The following is a 22,688-nucleotide window of genomic DNA, read 5'->3' on the forward strand; positions in this document are numbered from 1 at the left end:
TTAATTTTAATTCTTTGTGATAACAAACTGCTTGCGTGGCATGCAAGAACTCCACCACTGATCCCAAGCATTACTCTGCTTGAAAGAGCTAAATTGAAAACTACAAACCTTTCATTTTCCATTATGCTACATAGAAGCATGGTATATAATATATAAATATATATAAACAACCATTAAAACTGCAGATGTTATAATTGCTTGCAGAGAAAGTGAATCCAAACAAAAGTGGTTTCAAATGAAATAATATGAATAAAAACCACTAAATGAAAACGTGTCAAAAATTACTGAGAAACACAATCAAAACAGCACATTATAAATAAAACATTTATAAGTACTTACATAACTTATGTTTTTTAAAGTACATGTTGTTATTGTCTTTGAACTTGAACCTTGCAAGCATTCACAGGAAATATTGTTGAAACCAACATGTCACATCTTTCCCAAAATAACCACAGAAAGAGGTTTTAAAATTTTTGATGCAGAAAATGTTTATGAAGAAAGAGGAATACTGTTGTTCTTTATTTTCAGCTACCATTATCATTTTAATTTAAAAAAATGCTTAGAAACATTTTTTTTTTATTTTCAGTTACCAAAAGTTCATTTTAGTTGCGATTCCATATTAATATATTCCATATTAAGTGGATTTAAAGTAGGGCAATTGATTAAATGAAGATCCTGTCCAAAAGTGCCACCTATCAATCTTCTTTGGCCAGTGAAGATTCTTTGGGTAGTATGATTTGGCATGCAGAATCACACTGCGGTATGGTGCAGCCAGCTCATCACTCTGAATGGCTGCATGTGTATGTTCAGTAAAAGTAATAGCCAGGCCAAGCCTAGTTTCTCATTATCTCACTTGTGACTCAATACAAGCAGCAGACATATGTGAACATACTGTTTTAAAGGCTAAGTTCAGTGACGTTAACTTCTGGCAGAGCTGTTCTCAACAATGCTAGGCAAAGCACTGTCCATTCTCTCTGTACCGGGACACTCCCAGCACAGAGCGAGCAGCTGTCAAGTCGGACCACAAACAAACCCAGACAGCTTCGTCTTCTCAGCAGAAAGTTGAACTCACTCTTTGAATATGAAACTTCTATATTCATTTTCTGTTTTGTTACGCATGTCTTCGGTATAAAATACAGTACATGGAATTTTTTGGAAGACTGTAAATTAGGATGTTTGATTGTTTTCCTATCAGTCATTAAAATACTCTTCTAATTTACTGTTCCACTTTCTAATTGTTATAGTAAATTAAAACACTCATATCACTACAACATGCACCCACCACATTCTTTATTGTCTTAATAGAAAACGCAATCTTAAATGTTAAGAAACAAAAGGAAGATCAGTATTCAACAAATGCCATCAACACAGAGCAAATCAAATCAGAAAAAAGAGAAAACCGGACTCCAAGCACAATGTTAAAGGTGTTTAATTGCTGGCTTGGCAGAAACTAATATAAACAAATGTACCTAAGCCTTCAGATATTCTAAGTAAATATCATTCCTGTAACAGCTTATCCTTTGAACTAACCTGGAAGCACATTGGTGTGGTCATCAATCCCCAGCTGCCCACTTGTCAGATCCAATTCTGTGAAGGCTTCTCTCTAAAATTATTTAAAATGAGTTTTTATTAAAGATAAATTTACATATACTAAAATACATTATATTAAAAAATAATATTGCACCGTGGATACACAGCTGAAGAAAACCTTTTCTCTAGAACACCTTGAAATTAATTACTTTTTTAATTTAAATTTTGTAAAAAACATTAAAACTTGATTTTCTTTTTCAGTTGTACACATTAATTATATGGATCAGGGTATCAGTAATGAATTAGTTACATGTCCTGAAAATACAATAAATGAATATTTCATAATATGTTTACTGAACAGAACACAAAGGCATAACTGAAAAAAATAATGGAAAGCCAATTTTGCACCAATTATAGACAATACCTTTTGCACAGAGATTAGTTAATACACTAGAGTTGAAGTACTATTGTAAATGTAATATTGCTTAGGAAAATGACAAGCACATACTTTATAGACTTAACTCTTAACTTTCCAAAATTAACATTTCTTATGTTCTCAGGTTCTGTCAAACACAGCATAAGTTGCATACATTTTCAATACCCATTTACAAAAACCCACCAGCTCTGGGATATCTTTAACATTCAGTGGAACCTGGATCAAACTCCAGTGACTTTTGGAGTTAGCCTGATCACTATTATCGCAGTTTGGATTTCGGAGGCTGATAAGCACCTGAGGAAACAACACAAATATACTGCAGGGCATAGTTGCTTTTTACATTACTTAATAAAATAAAATATCTTAAATATGAATAAAAACAAAACAAACATACTGTAGCAACAATCAAAATTGTTTATAATTGAATACGACAGACACAACCAACTCAACTCAGGTTACATTCTTCCATTAAAAGAAAACACTACAGTAATTCAACAACTTAATAAAGAAGTTATAAACAATTTAACTTTAGCATGTTGTGTTGTGCAAGCAATCATTTTTTTGTGTTTGTACAGTATGCATAAAAAACAAATTTAAGAAGGATTCCAAAGAGAGCCCCTCTAGATTGTCTTGTTGCTAGCATCCAAGTGATCCAAAGATCTTATCAAGCTTTATTGAAAGAAGCCAGGGTATGAGCTTTTAAAACATTACTGGGTAGCTCTGTTCCAGCAACGCTTTGTGTAAAGAAGTGCTTCCTGCGAACCTAGCTACTAAAAAACAAACAAGCTGTGTAGGCCAAATGGGCGAACACCTAGACATCTGAAAATTGCCTGTGGGAGAAAACAAAATGCATTTATGAAATATAACAATATCAAACAAGTCTGGGAAAGAAGTGTGCAAAGTATTTAAGGTCGTCGTGGGATACAATATTTCTAAAACATATTCTACTATTTATTGGATTTAGATTATTAATTTTTACATTACAAAGTAGCCTAACAATTTATATACTGAGAGGCATTAAAACACAACTAATGCTATGGGTTTAAAACTCTTTTGCTGCAGTTTAATAATTCTCAGTATAAATAATGAAGCACAATGTAATTGTCATTTATTAAACAGCAAATTTGAAATGATTTATCCCAAAGTAAAAATTTGTTTTACTACATGTAAATTTTATTTAGAAACTAGCAAAGTCAATATAAAAAGCACATTACAGTACACAGTTTCCTCTAGATGTATTCATACCCAATATAAAGGGAACAAAAACACTACATTAAAGCAAGATTTCCACAATGTAGCTTCTTTTAAAAGAATCATCATGTTTTCTGGAATTCACTTATGACCTATTCAGTCGTTACTTTTACAGTATAACATTTTTAGAATTTCTTTTAGCACGACATACAGTATATAGTATGTTATGCAATGTGTAGCTCATTCTGTGTTTTTGTTTCCTTTTTATTGAGGGAATGAATAAACCTGAAGGGCACTGTACGTACTAAGCTGCCAAAAATTATGAATGACCTTTAGTATACAGATATGCACCATTAATTAAACATGCAATACCAAATTAAATTTCTTTCCTCTGCAAAGTGTAACACAATGACTGTGAAGGCAAAAATTTGAATGTCAGAGTAACAATGTGATATGCCACATACAGCATTCCACTAAACTTGAATTTGAGGACACTTGTTCAATATGACAGATTTCAAATGTAAAGTAAATACATAAAGTAAAGATAGAGAACTTTTTTAGTGGTAAAAGACTCAGAGCACTGTATCACAAATGTCACACAGTAGATGTTAGGTAACTTCAAAGTGTGATGTGAACCATTATTAAGTTTGAATAAAATCATATTGGATGGTATTATGGTAATATACAAGAAAGTGGACACATCTACACTTACAGTCCTTTTCATTCTGAATACCTAAAAGAAAATGTCTGATGTGCCATAGAAGCTGAAGTCACATTAAGTGATAATTTGCCAGTACTGTTTTGCATGCTTATTTAAACTCCTATATTGTCACTGTCAAAATCTCATTTACAGTACAAGACGTGAATAGTTTCTTCATGTTCAGACATTTCTAGAATATTGCTTGCTTTCTCATTCCCATCTATCATTTCTCATATCAAACTAAGTTACGCTTCTACTAGAGAAGATAATCTTAATAGCTAAATATGTTTCCTCAAAAAATGTAGGGTTCTTTCTGTTAAGAATGAGTGAATAAGTACATTGAAGTTGGTTATTATAGGAAATATAAAGCATGTTTGTATATCAAAATATTGAATAGATGCATGGAAATACTACACACACATACAGTATAAATGTTGCTCATGTGAATGTCTAAACAGAAAAAAAAAATCCTTACCTCCAGAAAATCTTTAGGAGCATAAACAGGCCTAAAATGACTTAAATCTGTCAATTTAAAAAGAAAAAGAAAATGAAATATTTTATTTTCTTCAAAATCATGTGATTTTATTTTGCAGTGTTTTTGCAGTTAAGAATATCAATAGGTAAAACACTGAGATAAACTAAATCAGAATGCTACTCGTCTTCAGCATTTGAAATGATCCATCTAGACATTTTCTTCAACCTATTCAGGATAGCAGGGAAGCCACAGCCTATTGTGGCAATCAACGGGTACAAGGTAGGGCAAACCCAGAAGATAATTAACCTACCAGTATGTCTTTGGAAGGAAACCAGAGCACCCACACGAACAGAGGAGGACATACAAACTCCACTTAGATAGCACCACTGGAATTGAACTCAGGGCTCCAGCACTATGAGGCAGCAATGCTAACTGCTGTTGATATTTTAAATATTTGTTTTACAGTGAAGAGCAATCTAATCTCAGGGAAGAAATATGTTTAAAATGCGGTTAAACAGTTACTTTTCTTGTAATGTCTTAACATAGTGTATATAAATTCCAGAAATGTTACCTGGAGTTCTTACCAAAGAAATAATCAGTCTGAAAATGAATAAGGAAGCAATAGCTACTGTAAGCTACTATAACTAAGCAGTGAAGAACAACAGGATTATTGTTTTAGGCACTGTGCATCAAAAGGATTATTCTAAAACCTACCATCTGTTTTACCTTGGCAGTTAAGGTTGTTACCATCTCATTCATAATTAAGGTTTATTGTAAAGACAGGGGCATTACCATTACTGAAGATAACACAATAAAACAACCTTATATTCCATGTGAATACACTAAAAAGTATGCAAAAAATTATAATTTGGCATTAACTTTGGTTAAATGAATAACTTCTGGCATAACAATTTAGGTTTATTAAAAGTTTAATTATGTTTTAGTCAGTTTTCAGATGTTTAAAGTGTTAGTATCTGACATCATGTTTTGTAATAAATGTGTTGTTGTGTCAGTAATTTCAGTTATACTGAAGTCTGGATGCAATTTAAATTTGGGATGGTAACCTAGTGGTAACGTCCAACCTTATTAACTCAACAGAAAATGGCTGGGCCTCATTTTGATGCTGTCACTAAAAAGAAGCACACTTTACAAGCTAAGATGTGAATTCCAAATATTCCAAAATTTTCCAAAACCCATTTTCTGTAAATGTACACAAGGTCTAAGAGGATACTTTATATAAATGTAAGCAATCAAACTGCAGTGTGACAAATTTTCCAGTATTGATGTTGATATTGGTATGGTGGCACGCTCACACAAAGGTTAGCATTGGTGTGGACGGGTGCTGTCTGCATGAAGTTTATATAGGTTTTCTCCGGGTTTTCGGTTACAGCCCACAGTCCAAATACTGTACATAGTGGTAGGTTAACTGGCTTCTGGTAAAACTGGCCCTGGTTTGAGTGTCTGTGTGTGCCCTGATGGAATAGGCTCTGGCTCCCCTGTAACTCTGTATTGGATACAGAAAATGGATGGATAGATATTGATTATACCTTAAATTATACCTTTTATAAAAGAATGTCAAATAATTACATTTCAAATATCCTTTATAATTCATTAGCATGGTATAGTCAATCATTAAAAAGTGGAAGACATACAGACACTGTCTAGATGATGCTATTCCTTTAAAGTAAGCAACTGGGCATGAAGTAAACAGGTTAGGGATGCCACTGTGAGGCCAATAGAGACTGAGAAAGAGTTTGAAATCTGTAACTCCTGATTGTATCTAAGATAAGAACATAAAAAGTTAAAGATGTTAGTAGACCTATTTCACCCAATCCTTTCTTGAAAGAAGCCAGGTTATCCATTTTAAGAATGTGATTTTGAAGCATATGTCTAAATACATTTGCGCAGCCTTGCACAATAACTTGATATTCTAGTCTTTTCTTGAATTGTTTTTTTTTTTTTTTTAGTTTTCAAACATTAAGAATCTGCTTTGGTCTTCTACTTAAGGAGAGAGATTAAACAGCTAGTGATTAAATAATACTTTTGAGGAGGGATTCAGATTTAGAGCCATTCACTCATAATCCCACAAATGTTAGCTTCACACCACTGATTCCTCAGCCAAGAACACACACCAAATGCCTGAACCTGTGGTTCCTCTCGTACTGAGCTGGATTACTGCTGCAACAGCGCATCATCAGTAGGGTAAAATGAACCTGTCTCATGATGGATCTAAAGCCAGCTCACAATCTCGATCAGTGAGTAAACAAAAGCTTGATTATGAAATATTAAAAGAACGGTCGCTTTAACAAAGTGTTGCCTTACTCCGGAGCCAATTCCTTTTATTTTTAATATTCCATAATTAATTTAATCTTCCAAGGAATGACTTTGTCACCACATTTGTTTGCATCTAACATCAATAGCTTTGAAGTACTGTATTCATTTATAATGTATATGTTTTCTGGCAAACTTTTAAATCATTACATCTAACTGTTCCAGTAATAATACAGATGATTAAAACTGAAAATGCAAGTGAGAAATAAAACCTAAATTGTGGAAATTTTCAAGAATAATATTTTGATTCACTTTGTACATTTAACAAAATATGTATCAATCACCATTAAAGTCTGTATTTCTAACAGCAGGAAAGCAATTTTGAGGTACTTTTCAATCTCTGTAGGGCCACCTAATTCCGTTCTCATCCTCTAAAATAACATTGGTATTCGTTTACATTTTAGTTACACAATCATGAACAAATGTTTGCATACCCTTTTCAAATCACACCGAGTATAAACTGCAACCTATGCAAAAATATGCGTCTGTATAAACATAAGGTAACATATGTCAGTAGAACAATGGCCCACATATGCACAGACACTAATTTGACATTTAACAAACGATGGAACAAGTAAAGGCTAATTCCACACTTAAAAGTAAAAAGAAAAGCCACAATGTTTTGGCTGTTGTGCTCCCAGCTGAAAAAGTCTCAGCCAAAACTATGTTTCTTCTACTTTTCACTTTTTACCTTTACTTGTTCCTTTGTAGCCAATGCTGACTGATGGAGCTCCCTGCTTGAGCCATTTAACAATAGTCTTTAAAATCCTGTTTGGATGGACATTATTTAGTTCTATAAAAATGCATCTTAACAGAATATAGGTACAGTATGTTATGTTTTTTTTGTTATAAAATGCATCTTTCAGAAATTTAAGATACATGCAGATATTATAGAATATATTACCTGGCTCATCAGTTCCCATTTCATTCCACTTGCTTAATAGTTCTTTTTGCTCACTTACAGGCCTCTAGGAGAAGAATCAGTTAAAAACTCATGAATTAAGCCTAAAGCCTTATGCAGAAATTACACACTTAATGCAACATTGTTTTATGAGAATACAACTAAAATTCAACTGTAAAGTCATTGCAGATCCAGTAAAATTAAATGAATTCAACACTTTTAATTTTTATTAACTCAAACTGGGTTCATTAAGGAGCCAAAGCAAAACTTATATACTGATATACTGAAAATTCCAACAGACATTTAAAAAATCACATCTTCCTTTCTATTAATAAAGATGCTCAGTAAAAATTCATACATGTTTAGGTTCATTTTAGTTACTTTTAGGTGCATCAAAATAACAATAAGCACATTCATTTTTAATACAAAAGTATGCTAAATTACACTGAATAAGTTAAAGTAAACTGGAAGAGAAACCTGACAGCTCATTACAATTTCAAGAAACATGCAGCGCCCTCCAGATGAAATAGGAACAAAAAACTTCATATAGCACAATGAGTTCTTGTTATTAGTTCAAAAATTCTAATAATGTTATACTATAATTATAACAGCATTGCACAGAGCAAATCCAAATTTGTCCAAATTAACTGAATTACTGAAGTATTCCTTTTAAATAAATTTCAACAAAAACAAGTTTGTAATAACATTATGCTCTTTCGAAGTGCAATGCATGTTTCCAGAGGGGGTTTCTTTTTATATAATAAAATGTAATACATGGAAAACATTCAGTCGTAGCAGCATCACCACGGTTAAGTCAGTGAGTTCTTCAAATGGTGTTCGAAGGCAAATAGTTTTTGACTGCCAAAAGTGTGGGAATGGTTATATAAGAATCTACAAAAAGCTGAATCTACTATTATCTACTGCAGTGTCCATTTAAAAATATTTAAAGGTTCTGGTTTAGTTATAACACTGCCAGGAAAAGGATGCACTTTAAAACCAAAGGCAACAATTGGTTATCTCCAATACACACTGGCATCTTCAGGATAGAAAGTGTTAAAAATTACATAATAATAATACATCCATACATTTTCTAACTACCTTATCAAATGCAGGGTAGTGGGGAAGCCTGAGAGCCTATCCCAGCAAGCAACAGGCGCAAGGCACAATGCACCCTAGACAAGACACCAGTTCATCGCAGGGCACACACAGACACAAACACAACCAATTTTCCCAGAAGCCAGTTACCCTAACAGTATGTCTTTGGACTGTGGGAAGCAATCCATGTGAACACGAGGAAAATATACAAACTCCACACAGATTGCACTGCACGAATTGAACCCGGAGCCCCAGCGCTACAAAGAAGTAATGCTAACTATTGTGCCAACGTCCCATCCTACATAATAACAATCTAATTATAAAAAATCCCATAATAAAATATTATGGGGTCTAAATATAACAGGACATTTCTCAGAGACACTTAGTTTTTCTGCCAAGAAATTCAAGCTTGCCAAAAATGGACAAATTCAAGATGTCAGTTCACTAATTAACACCAAGGTGCATTAAGGATTTAGAGGACTTTTGCTAGATGAATGTTCATTCACATCCCCTCTAAAGTGCCAGAACCTCATAGTACACTAGAGAAGGTTTTTTAGTCAGTGTAGTCCCTGACAGTAAAGAACAATTATATTAAGATTACCGTGTAATAATTTCAATGTTTTAAGGAAGTACTTTTTTCCATTATCCAATATGAAAATCTATTTCTTATTTGATGTTTATTGTTCGTATGAATACGTTTTGAGGGCATTGTATTTCTTATGTCCACTGTGTCTTGAACAAAAATGCTAAATGAATGAAGCATCACTCTTACTTAAATCACTTATGACAGTTATGCATTTAAAGAAATAAAATTCATTAAATTCAAACTCTGCCTCTCTGAGCCCCAGTCACAGTCCTCACAGATGGGACAGCAAGACTAAGTCCTGAAAACTACAGAACTTCATCCATACTTAAACTGTACTGTAAAAAGGCACCATCCTTCGGATGAGACGTAAAACCAAGGTCCTGACTCTCTGAGGTCATTAAAGACCCCAAGGCGTTTCTTAAAAGGGTAAGGGTGTAACCCTAGCGTTCTGGCTAAATTCCCCATACCAATCATGGCCTCCTAATGATCCCCATCTATGAATTGGCTTCATCTGTCTGTTCTCATCCCCACTGATAGCTGATGTGTGGTGAGCATACTGTCACATTCTGGCTGCCATTGCATCATCCAGGTGGATGCTGCACACTGGTGGTGGTGGAGGGGATCCCCATTACCTGTAAAGCACTTTGAGTGGAGTTTCCAGAAAAGCGCTATATAAGTTTAAGGAATAATAATAAACTCTCTCCTGTTGCCTAGATTAGGCTTTGGATCCTTTTGGATACTTTCTCCTATTGGTGTTTTTCTTTTGAACTTTTCCTTATCTAATGTTTCTTTATATTTTTATTTTTATATGTATTTTTATTCCTTTTCCATTTTCATCTTATTTGATTGAATATCATCCAAGCCCTGCCAACATATTGATTCATGTATCATCAAGCTCATCACTTGTAAAGCAAGTTGTTGTATAGGGTGGTAAAATGATTGATTGATTTGTTGGTTGATTGGTTGATATCAAACATACCTTTCGAGCCAATGGGACGCCTAACTCAGTGCACATGCTGTTCAAACTCTTGAGGATACGCTTTTCCCAGCTCGCCTAAGGAAAAAATATAGGAAGACATTAGAATTAATCAGATTGTGCAAATACACATAAAAACATGGATCGAAAACAATTTAACTTAATGTACTTTATTATCATCAAGGTGTAAATAAAATGCATTCTAAATAATTATTGTTTTTCAGTTATGAAATGATACAGATATGTTTCAGACAAATGTGTTCTAAACCTTTTTTATTGGAACTGCCAGTTACTTATGTTTTTTATCCCTTCTCGATGTGGAATGATTGTGAAAGACTCAGCTTTACGTGTATGACTCCTGTACTGCTTGTGGAGAATGAGGACATACAGACAATCGTCCATAACAAGTACACCTACACTAACAAAGCCATTACTTTTCGACATACTACATGCTCCACAGTGCCTTACGGGAGAGTTTGCATTGACTGGAGGAATAGCACTTACTGATGTCACTGTCAAGTTGCAGGAGTGAGTGTTACATCAAAAGTCAAGAAGACCAGGACTGACTAATAGCCATCCTACTACAGTGGTGTTCTGTCATTTAGGAGCTATACAGGTAGCTTGAGAAACCATGGAGACAGTCAGCTGGTGTCTTTAAGTATCTTTACTTTTTGTGTCTCTTGGGAGCCCCCAACCATTTTTGAACACTTTTCATTTATATGAAAAAACAAAACAGAATCTAAGGAAACAAGCCTTGTGAGTGATACATTTTTAATATCGTTATATAGTCTTCTTTTCAATGTAGAGAGTACAGTTTCAAAACAAGCTTGAATAATAACTACTAATCACTTCGCAAGAATGAAAAACCAACCTGTGCCTTTCTCATATATGCCAGTGGTTCCTTAATATGCTCTGGAGGTGCAGCTGGGTGGCTAGGAGGAGGAAGCCTTGGAAAAAGATTTTCAAGCGGTTAAATATAACTAAATAAATGTGTTGCATAATATTTACAGTAATTCATTTTATTCTTAATTTTTTAAGGTATGTAATTCCTTATCTTTATACTTCTTTTTTTCTGTTGTTAATATTCACACAAATATTGATGATATTATTTTGTTACACAAAAGAGCTGACTGCACGGGACACTGTTTTGACATTTACACTAACCAGACACATTTTCTCTCTGGTTCAGCCACTTATCAGTTAACTTCATGATTTCTACTGCCATCACCAAAAACAGAACTCTTCGTGGAGTTCTACAATAAATCTTGTGTCATAAAACAGTCATTCTTTGTGTATATTTTATACAGGAATGAACGTGAAATGACCCACACGTTAAAATGAAGAAAGAGTAATTCCACTTGTGTAAAACTTAATTTGTCAAGGTGTTTTTAGCTTGATGGAAGAGCCATCATAAGCAAACCTAGAAACAAACAACGTACAGTGAAACATTTGAAGGATTTCTGAGTTTGTTAAGTGATACTTTGATTAAATTGTCACATAAAAGTTGAAAATTACTAACAGTCCAGAATTGAACAGTAATGCATTCATTGCAAAATTCAGAAATTTGATTGTCTGCAGTTTCATTCAGAAAGGGTTTGTAAACATTTTGGGCTTATTTTGATCACAGTAGAAAGTTCTAAAGAAAGCTTATTTTCATATGACTATGGTCATATAGTATGGCCCAAAGCTGATACTAAATGATGCACAAATATTTCAGTGGCATTAAAATAGTGACATATTTTGCTCTAGCTTCTGAAGCTTAAGCTACTGAATACAACTAGCATTCAATTTAGTAGACTTTCAATTATACTGTAGCTGCTCATATGAAATATGTAAATGACACATACATGTACTGTACTGTATAATCTTTATACTTCCATAACCATTCATCTCCTAACCACTTCACTCATTTCAGGGTCTTGGGGGAGCCGGAACCAATCTTGGACTTAAGGCAGGGTACACCCTGGACAGGACATCAGTCCATCACAGGGCACACATAGACTCAGACATGCATATACTCACATTCACACCAGGGCCAACTTTCAGTGGTACAGTATATCTAAAAATGTCACTACAGCTTTAGTGAAATCTGCATTGCAGTATGATGCATGTTGCATGAGTTGCAACAGCAAATAAAGTAGGAGTTTTATTTTAAAACTAAAGGGTTGTGAAGAGCAGGCATCATTTGCATATCCTGCTCCAGTAAGAATATATAGAGAAATAAATGAGGAAGGAGACGGTGACAACGAGGAGCAGAAGTCCAAAGACAGACTGTTTTTTTTAAGAGTGGAAGCTGGAAAAGACACTTTCTGCTAAGTTACAGCGGATTTTAGAGCCATTTTTGGCCACAGCGCAAGGCTGATTATTTTTCTTACCAGCATCCTAGCTGGAGGAGCCACTTTTCTGTCACACGCACATATAAATACATATAAATTGTATTAGATATAAATTTAATACAACCTAAAATGTACATATAATTTAACAAACTACTATTTCACTTAAAATCTTGTGTGTGGGTTCTTAGAATCTGAACCCTATTGTAGGCTGCATCACAAAAGCCTACAGTATAAATTTTAATGTAAAATAACAATATAACAATAAAATTCAAGGCATGTTTTGTTTGACTCTCCTTAAACATTGCTTTGTTCATGGAATGTTACAATATTTACAACATAAACTAAAAAGGTTGTCATCACAAAGTAAAATTGGTAAGTCATAAAATAAAGGAAAGAAATAAAGGAATTAGTTGAATAACAAACATTTGGCTACTCACACATGTAACTCACGATAAACAGCATTCTGTAACTTCTTTTCCCATCCTTTAAAGAAAGACAAATGGTAAGTGCATCCATGAGTCTGCACAACATGCAAAAGCTTTAAAATCCTCAGAAACAATTTTGCTTCACATCTAGAAAAATAAATAAATATAACATACATCTTTTTATGCTTATAAAAAAAATCCAAATGTTTGCCATTAAGAGATCCATGTGGATTTTTAAACAAATTTAACTCAATGTCAGTATGTAAAAAGAACTTTCAATCTATCTTACTGCTTCACTAAATGACTGGAGATTATGTTCAATAGCCTACACTCATAAATGTGTTTTAAAATGTTTAAAAAACTTAAAATGGGCACAGATGGGATAAAAATGTTTTCCCACACTCATGTACTGTACAAAGGAAGATGGCAATTTATTTTTGCTTAGACATTTATAACTCCAGCAAAAGGACTTCAAAGTAATCTAAACTGCATTTCTAGTGGAAGGACAAACATTAAACAAGGGCTGTCAATTCAAGCTACATCAGAAATTCATACACAGCAAATGACATTGTTCTAACATTGCCAAACATGTACAGTATGCACAAAAATATCCAGAATTAAAGATGACAATCAGTTTGCCACTTATTTATCTTTTGATCTCAAATACAAATTTGAGCAGTACACAACAAAAATGACAAATTTCACTTCACTATCCCAATACGTATGATTTTCACTGTAGAAACTCTTATCAGATTTTGTTTAAATTCTGCTGTGGGAAAGAAACTGAGAATTTTGAACTGAACACAGGTACTGGACATTAAGGGAAATTAAGATTTACCTGAGTTTCTTAGGAAATCCCGTACATCATCTTTTAGACATTCAAGTTTAATTTCTGGCTTGTGCAAACACTCCTGATGAACAAAAAGAAACAAATTTAGCTCATCCTGTATCAGAAACATCAAACATATTTCTGAAGAATGTTTAAGCTCCATGAAGTTGGCCCTATGACAAACAGTACAAACAATGACACCCATCGTATTCATTTGTGCTACATCTGTGATTTTAAAGCAGAGTTTGTGCTGCTTTCATTCCACAGATATAATGCATTTTGTTGTGATATCACTCCACCCCCCTGCAACAGCCCGGGAAAACCGAACCAGTTTCATTCATTTCTGCTACATTTGTGCCAGTTTATGCCATTAAAAGTACAGTTTGTGCTGCTTTCTTTTTCAAGACATAGCCCCTTCTAGCTTCAAGGACTGGCATCACGCAGCTTGTGAAGTTTCCTTCCCCTACAAATAGAACAAGCAGGGCTAACTTCCCAGATATGTGATTTTAATTATTTATAGTCACATGAATGCCTCTTTTATTGGTGTGTTTAGGAATGTGTTCGATAACATCTGAATTTCCCTATCAGTCAGTGCTCTCTGGTATTTGTATAAATGGCTAAGGTCATATAGCTTGTTGAGATATGTCAGTATGTCTTTGAGATGGTGAACTGTTGATGTAAATTGTAATCTGGCAGTAGTTGGGAAGAGGGGATTGTGGCTTGACTGTGAAAACACTAATAGAGAAGATCCTTCATCGATGTACAGGGTCAGTCCTAGACAGATCTACAGTAACAGATCTTGTCCGTTCTTGTTACATGCTGTTCTTTAGTGTGGATCTGAAGGAAGTGACCTGTAGACACTGTTCTCAGAGGGGACTGTTCACATATATGAGGGTTCTCCTGTGTGCCAGTGTAACGTGTATGTTTGTGCACTGAACAGATCACCACATTTCCCTGGTCCTGGAAGTAGAAGATCATCCTGTGCAGACTGTGGAAAATGTCATTACTGCAATACAGGGATTCTGCAAGGGAAATATTCACTGCGGGGGTTCTTAGGTAATTTTATTGGTGCCGTTGGAACCAGCGTTTGTGCTACTTTGGCGTCTGAAATATCAGACATTCTTTTTTAGGGATGAGATGTAAATTTCTCCCACCACAACTTTATGGTTTAACTGAAGTGGAGAAGAATATAATCATTAATAATAATCGCTTACACTTATATAGCGCTTTTCTGGACACTCCACTCAAAGCGCATTACAGCTAATGGGGACTACCCTCTGCCACCACCAATATGCAGCATCCACGACAGCCATAGTGAGCCAGAACGCTCACCACACACTACACGCTAATAGTGAAGAGAGGAACAGAGTAATTAAGCCAATTGATAGATTGGGATTATTTGGAGGCCATAATTAGTAAGGGCCAATGGGAAATTTGGCCAAGACACCGCGGTTACACCCATATTCCTTTCAAGAAATGCCCTGGGATTTTTAATGACCAGAGAGAGTCAGGACCTCGGTATTATGTCTCATCTGAAGGACGGTGCCTGTTTATAGTATAGTGTCCCCGTCACCACACTGGGGCATTGGGACCCACATAGACTGCACGGTGAGCGCCCCCTGCTGGCCCCACTAACACCTCTTCCAGCAGCAACCTTAGTTTTTCCCAGGAGTTCTGACATCCCGGTACTGACCAGGCGATTTCAAGAAATCGCTAGGTGAGATCCCTGGTTAAATGAGCTACTTTAAAATAGGCAAAATAGGGGAATGGCCTCCTCTCACTTGTAACTTTTCTTATGGACTAGTCACCCTCTTCAACAACTTTCAAAAATTTACCCACGTAATTTTTTCTTGCCTTATCATCTACGCTTGCAGCCTCCCCTTGCATTAACACATTTCTAAGATATATCTGTTCTTTCTTGTTGTGAAATTTAAATGTAAAAAATTTATATTTGTATCAAACAAATAAGAGTTAGCTGCTGGCTAAATGACATTATCTTTCTATCTAAGACCTTTGATAACAAGATGAGTAACCAAAGATATAATTACTAATAATCTACTATGGAGTAGTTACTGCAAATAAAGCAGTGTTTTAGTTTTTACTTTACTATCTATGAGAAGGACTGAGACTGTTTCACTTTTAATTTTTTGCTTGGCACAAACATAACAAAACATAACAAAACATAACAAAACATAACAAAACATTAACACTGAAAGGGAATGTTTTGGCAAATGCTGATGCCTGCTAATTAGTTTCTTAGTCTGTCCAGGGTTAGAAGACCTACTCCTTTTGAAGTGATACCTGAAGATTATTTTCAATGCGTCCATATGTGTGAATTAATCATAAATTGTACATTTGAAACCTCAATTAAACAGATGCATCTTCTTATTCTTTTTTTTTTAAAGATGTTGGAAGTTAAGAAAAGCTTGGATTTTGTGGAAAATATATAATTAGCAAATCTTAATACTTCATAGCTGTATAGTTTTAAAAGGTGAAACATAGTTAAAATGGCTAAATGGCTACCTGCAAATGACAAATTCAGTTTAATACAAGCAAATTAATGTAACTCCTTTTATTAAAAGACTGGTGTTTGTAGTATTTTGTGTGCTTCTAATACAAAAATATTCGCGGATAAAAAAATACAAAATATATAAAAATAAAAAGGACTAGGCTATTGGAATACTGTATACGGTGTCTTGCAAAATTATTCAGACCCTTTAAATTACAAATTCTACTTACACATCTTTTTATTTATTGCAAACTTACAGGCTCAAAAAGAATTTTTTTTAATTATTTTTGTCAGCAGATATGTTAAAGAAAGTCCAAAACTGAAATATGCTGCCTGCATAGGTATTCACCTACCTATGTACTGGTAGCTCTAAGTTTACACAAGTGAAAGAAAGAGCCTTAATAAGGATAAAATTGTCTTACCACTGGCCTCTGCCTGTGCACCATTGACGTTACTGTTACATTTACTGGATAAAAATCCCATCTGTTTAGAGATCATTGGTCAGGCAGTGAAGCCAAGGAAATGAAGACTAAATTGCATTCTAAGAAACTTAAAACTTTCCATCCAATCAAGAAGGAGACTCGTGAGGGAAGCCAATGAGAAGCCAGCAATCACTTTGAAAGATGTACAGAATTCACTGGCTGAGAAAAGACTTAAGGTGCATGAGTCAACTATATCTTGAGCTCATAACACTGGCCTGTATGGGAAGGTAGCAGGAAAGAGGCCACTACTCAAAAAGAACCATCTCAATACCCATCTGGATGTTTGACAGACAGCACAAGAGTGATCCAGCTAAGATGTGGGAAGAGGTTTTGTGTTAAGATGGTAGAGATTTTCAAAGAGCTATGTGTGGTGCAAAGTTAACACTGCCTATGCCCCAAGAAACAAAGTGTAGTGGCAGAGCCATCATGTTGTTGAATCTGCTTTTCATCAAAAGGGACTGGGAATCTTGTTAGAGCTTAAGGAAAAATTGATGGAGAAAAGTACAGAGAAATACTACAAGGGAACGTGATTCAGTCTGCTAAAAAACGTAAGCTTTGAAAAATATTCACCTTTCAGCAGGAAAATGAACCTATGCACTGGGCCAAAGCAACATTGGATTGACTCAAGAATAAAAAGGTGAATGTTCTGGAATGGTCCAGTCAAAGTCCCGACCTCAATGCCATAGAGAATCTGTGGCATGATTTGAAAATTGCAGTTCACAAGCGCTGTTCAAGCAATTTGAATGTTATTGTGGCAAAAGGTGGCTCTATCAAATATTGATGTGTGGCACCTGAAAACGTATGCAAGCACTATATTTCAGTCTTTGACTTTCTTTAAGATATCTGCAAAAACTGTGACAACTCATTTTGTCTTTAAAAAAAATTCTGTTTCAGCATGTGAGTATGCAATAAAAACACTGATTTGAAAAACATGTGATGTGTAAGTATCATTTGGTACTACTACAGTATGTACTAAGTCAAATGGATTTTGAAATAAATCCGCAAAACAATATTGTAAATGTTACCACCTCACAAATGTAGAAAACAATATTTCAATGGTTCTGAATGAAAATATAATTTTGACTTAACAAATTTGGGAAAAATGAATTTTCTTTGAATTGTAATTGTTTTTTTACAACAACATTTATTTATGGGAACATACAGTGGAAAGCTGTATGGGATACTGAAGTAAAATATGTCTTTTTGCTGTGTACTAATGAAATTTGTATTCAGATAAAATATTAATATGAGGCAAATGTATAGAATTTCAGCTTTTATTTCTGAGTAATATTTTGCATACATGTTTAGCTATGATAGAACAATGACATTTATTGTATTCATTCTACCCTTTTCAGGTGCACAAGTATTGGGGGCAAATTAATTTAAAATAAATTAAACCAGTAGAAATGTAATATGAAATTGCATACCCCTTATATGCCATGACTGCTTCAAGTTAATAGCTCACTGTCATCATCAAACTCTTGATATGTTATTTTGAGATGCTTTACAAAGCCTTAACTGTAGCTAGTTTTGCTGCTGATTGTGGACCTTGGGTTTTCAGAGTTTAGTTTCCTACTCAACAAGTAAAATCCTTGCTCAATAGGATACAAATCAGGAGACTGACTTTTGAGCTGTCAAAGTTTCCACTTTCTTTCTGATTAAATCCTTCGTTAAGTATGCAGTATGTTTTGAGTCTTTGTTGCAGAGTGAACTGCCACCTAATTAGCTTGGAGATATTTTTTGGACCTGGGCAGACAAGATGTTAACGTACACTTCAGAATTCATTCTGCTGCCATCATCAGTTACATAAGCCAGCAGCCATATCACCCTGCAACTCACAACTGGCAACCCACTGAAGCTAAGCAGGTGTGAGCCTGGTCAGTACCTGGATGGGAGACCTCCTGGGAAAAACCAAGGTTGCTGCTGAAAGAGGTGTTAGGGGGGCCAGCAGGGGGCGCTCTGGTCTGTGGTCTGTCTGAGTCCTAATGCCCCAATATAGTGACGGGGACACTATACTGTAAACAGGCGCCGTCCTTCAGATGAGATGTAAAACCGAGGTTCTAACTCTCTGTGGTCATCAAAAATCCCAGGGCATTTCTCGAATAGAGTAGGGGTGTAACCCCAGCATCCTGGCCAAATTTCCCATTGGCCCTTACCAACCACCTTATAATCCCCCTCTATGAATTGGCTACATCACTCAGCTGATAGCTGATGTGTGGTGAGCGGTCTGGCGCACTATGGTGGTGGTGCTGCACATTGGTGGTAGTGGAGGGGGGTCCCCATTACCTGTAAAGCGCTTTGAGCTTTTTGCTACAGTATATAAGTGTAAGCAATTATTATTATTATTAAAACAACAGTGAGCCAGCAGAGGCAGCAATGCATGCATGTCTCACAGATGAAGTGGTATCCTTAGGATCATTTGCAGTTCCTCTCTTTCTCCACACTTTTACCTTTCTGTCACTTTAAAAGTTTATTTTCATCTGTTCATAGAACTTTGTTCTAGAACAGTTGTAGTTCATTTTTGTATTTCTTATCCAAGTTCTAATCTGGCCTTTCTATTTTTTAGTCTGATGAGAGGTTTACAATTTGAATTGTAGTCCACAAAGATGTAAGATACTGTACTTTCACCGCTGCACTCTGGAGAATGTCTGCAATCTTTTTGGCTGTTATTTTATTGTTTTTAATTCTCTATTTTCTTTATCTTGGTTTGTGCCTTCTAACTCAAAACCAGACCCAAAACTTAAACAAAAAGTTACATTGTTAAACTTGTATGCAAAATATCCAAAAACAAGAGCAGAAATTCTATACTTTTGCCTCTGGTTTCAGATCTTTTGATCTGAAATACATATTTCATTAGTACACAGCAGAATTTGACACTACTGTCCAATACAGTATGTATGCTTTTCACTATATACTGTATATTGTCTATCTTGCAACAATTACTGCTTTAAAGCACACATCATAATAAACAAACCTTAAAACATAAATATATAAAACAGTAAATAAAGCCTGAGATTTCAAGACAAAAAAAATCCACAGAAATAGAAGGTGAATATATTGCAAAACTGCCTGAATTTACAGCAGACTTCGCCCCAGCTGAAAATGATATAATGATATAATGATAAAGTTATTGTAAGAAGTATAAACTTATACTGAGTAAACAAAGATCTTAGCAGCCTAATATCTTGGAAACTAAAAAAGCACAAATGTTACTTTTAGCACCAAAAACTGGCACAAACATTACAGAAATGAATGAGACTGGTCCGGCTCTCCCGAGACTGAGTTACACTACATCTGAAAAAGAATATATTTTATCTTGGAAAGCACATCACAACAAATGCTAATTTCAACAGCACCAACAAATGCAGTGGGGGAAACTTCACGGAGCTACATGTTTATTGTTTTTATTCTCACAAAGCAAATACCATTCATACAGTATATGTATACTGTATATATAATTATGTGTGCATATTACAGTTGAAACTTTTACATCTGTAGGTTTTCGGGAAAGACAACTCATGTTGACAGTCAACCATAACAATCATGGAGAATTAAGGAAATAAGAAGTAAATAAGAAAGTACATTTACATAACTCTCACTGAATGTAGCATTGCCCTAATATACAGTATTTTATTATAAGCTATGCTTACTTCATAGCATGTGTTCTTTACCTTAGGGTCTTCAGAACATTACTTCGTAATGCACATTCTTAAAAATTTGATTTTTAGTTCACTTTATTTTTTCACATACTGAACAAAAACCTCTGTAAACTATTATATACATTTTTATTCTCATGTTCACCTTAGATTTACATGTTTGAGGACTAAGACATAAAGTAGTCATTAAGACTTTTGAAAATGTACTAAAACAGAAATAAGACCAAAATATAATAAGTTTCATTTCGGAGAAACAGATTAAATTCTCTTTATGTAAACAAAATTCCAGTTAAAAAAACGTATTCTTCACACACACACACACAAAAAACCTTGCATTACAAACAATTGCTTGTGGATCTAAAGTAGGATGTCAAAGATTGTTTTTTGAAAACTGCCCTTGGCTAACAAAAGAGACTACCAAGTTAAAACTGCAATTTCTTTTTTTCGCCATCTTAATTCAGGTTGCCCATGTCAATGAATAGAAGCACTGTCATTGATAAATGTCCTTCCTCTACAATAAAGGAATAGAGCCTTCATAATATGATTACCTACCAGACTAGATAGAAAGCAAACGCATGATCATTTCATTACTCGTCTATGAAATGCATATATCCTATACGTTTGTGTGTGTTTCATTTCATGATTTCGTGATTACTGTTAGACCCATATCCATTAAATATATATATATCAGTTACTCGTAAAATACATAATGTTCCAATTACTGTAAATTTCTCTGTTCACATAACCTTGAACACTTGCACACATTTAACTTTTACAGTACCGGTATACTTTGCCACCTTAGACCGAGAGATCGAATTTTACATGAAATTAAAATAAACAGTTATCATAATACAGCACGTATTCTGGGTTTCTGAACACTGAAAATATCGTGTTTTACATTAATGATTACGTAGTTTAGCGTACGCAAAAGGTACCCTAACAACAGAGGACAATGTAGAGTAAAATTAGTTTGAAAGTGCTAAATGCTGCAAAACTAATATTAAGATTATACATAACATTTTTGTTGTCTTTTTCAAGCCCTGCCATACGCTACATCAGGTACTGCAGCGAACAGCAGACCACAGCTGCACTCGTCCTGCAGAGACTCCGATCAGTCAGTGTTGCGTTATGGTCCGGGTACTCACTTTGGCCTGTCTCTCTAGTTGGGAATGTAAATGGGTCCCCTTCAATTTCTGGACCACCTGTGCAATTGTCATTGACAACTCCGTTCCTTCATCCATCATTCGAAAATTTTCAGGTACCTGTGAAACTAAAGGCTTGCTTTATTTTGTAGGAACATACCCTGCAGCTGCAACTGTATCTAAGCAACCACGTCCGACTATTTTTTCCGACACGGTAAGAAACAATTTTGAAAAAAAAGGTTCCTGCTGTTTCAGATGCATGAGAAACATACTGTAGAAATCGCATTGGTAGTATCAGATGATTCTGATAGTATTACCATTCACCCACATCAGCTCTCCCTGACTTTACACTAAACCCACCTACTGTAAGCATAAACCCTAACACTAAACTCTACCCCGTCTCTCGAGTATTTTATATTTATTTTAGTCATATGCAGAGTACAATCAAAACAATTTAGAAGAGCACAGAACTCTGCAAAAAATTATGTTCACAGTGAATATGAAAATCTACTAGAACTGAAATCTTTGAGAAATTATGCATGAGGGGTGACAAAACAAAAACTGCAACCTTTAAAAACCTTTATTGTGCATTGAAATGATGTAAAAACTAGAATGTGTAATGGTCCCCGAGAGGCATTAAGTTGGTCTACAACTGTCATTAAATCAAATCAAATCAAAGTTTATTTATCAAATGCACAGCAATACAGCGTGCAGCAGTAGTTACTGGCAATAAAATGTATTTTCTGCGAGCTCACAAAAATCACAAGAATCACAAAAATCACAGAATCACAAAAATCACAAAATTAAGATTAATTTTACATTACATTACATCCCAACCTCTCTAGCAGATGCAAGTGGTTTATATAAGCAAGAGAACCATGGAGGAGGAAGGTAATTTGACCAAAAAAAAAGTTGTCATTTTGGTAATGTGAAGTTTCTTTTGAACATAAAATTAGACTTTTCTCTGTAATTTGTTAAACAGTAATGCCATATTGGTCACGGAACAAGCATTAACTAAAACAATTTTAACAGTGTATCCACAGTCAGAATAACTCTTTAAGGCAAAGTTAGGAAATCTAAACAAGAAA

The 22,688-nt window shown here is 34.8% G+C and overlaps 1 protein-coding gene across 2 annotated transcripts in view; it reads right to left on the minus strand.

Annotated features, from left to right (window-relative positions):
• The window catches only part of tbc1d19 (TBC1 domain family, member 19), a 60,751-nt gene extending 38,946 nt beyond the window's left edge, over positions 1 to 21,805 (minus strand). The window contains exons 1-9 of one of the 2 annotated variants that reach the window (XM_088628031.1): positions 21,604 to 21,805; positions 13,821 to 13,893; positions 12,995 to 13,040; positions 11,093 to 11,168; positions 10,225 to 10,299; positions 7,568 to 7,631; positions 4,333 to 4,379; positions 2,150 to 2,260; positions 1,531 to 1,603 (exon numbers count right to left, since the gene is read on the minus strand). In XM_088628031.1, coding sequence (XP_088484157.1) covers positions 1,531 to 1,603; positions 2,150 to 2,260; positions 4,333 to 4,379; positions 7,568 to 7,631; positions 10,225 to 10,299; positions 11,093 to 11,168; positions 12,995 to 13,040; positions 13,821 to 13,893; positions 21,604 to 21,702 — 664 coding nt within the window. In that variant the 5' untranslated portion in view covers positions 21,703 to 21,805. Of the gene's footprint in view, positions 1 to 1,530; positions 1,604 to 2,149; positions 2,261 to 4,332; positions 4,380 to 7,567; positions 7,632 to 10,224; positions 10,300 to 11,092; positions 11,169 to 11,550; positions 11,632 to 12,994; positions 13,041 to 13,820; positions 13,894 to 21,603 lie in introns of those variants that run through there. The other variant, XM_088628040.1, reaches the window with a different exon arrangement.
• Between the last annotated feature and the right edge of the window lie 883 nt (positions 21,806 to 22,688).

This window comes from Lepisosteus platostomus, chromosome 1, assembly GCF_059453375.1.
Source record: "Lepisosteus platostomus isolate fLepPlt1 chromosome 1, fLepPlt1.hap1, whole genome shotgun sequence".
Taxonomy (NCBI): Eukaryota; Metazoa; Chordata; class Actinopteri; order Semionotiformes; family Lepisosteidae; genus Lepisosteus; species Lepisosteus platostomus.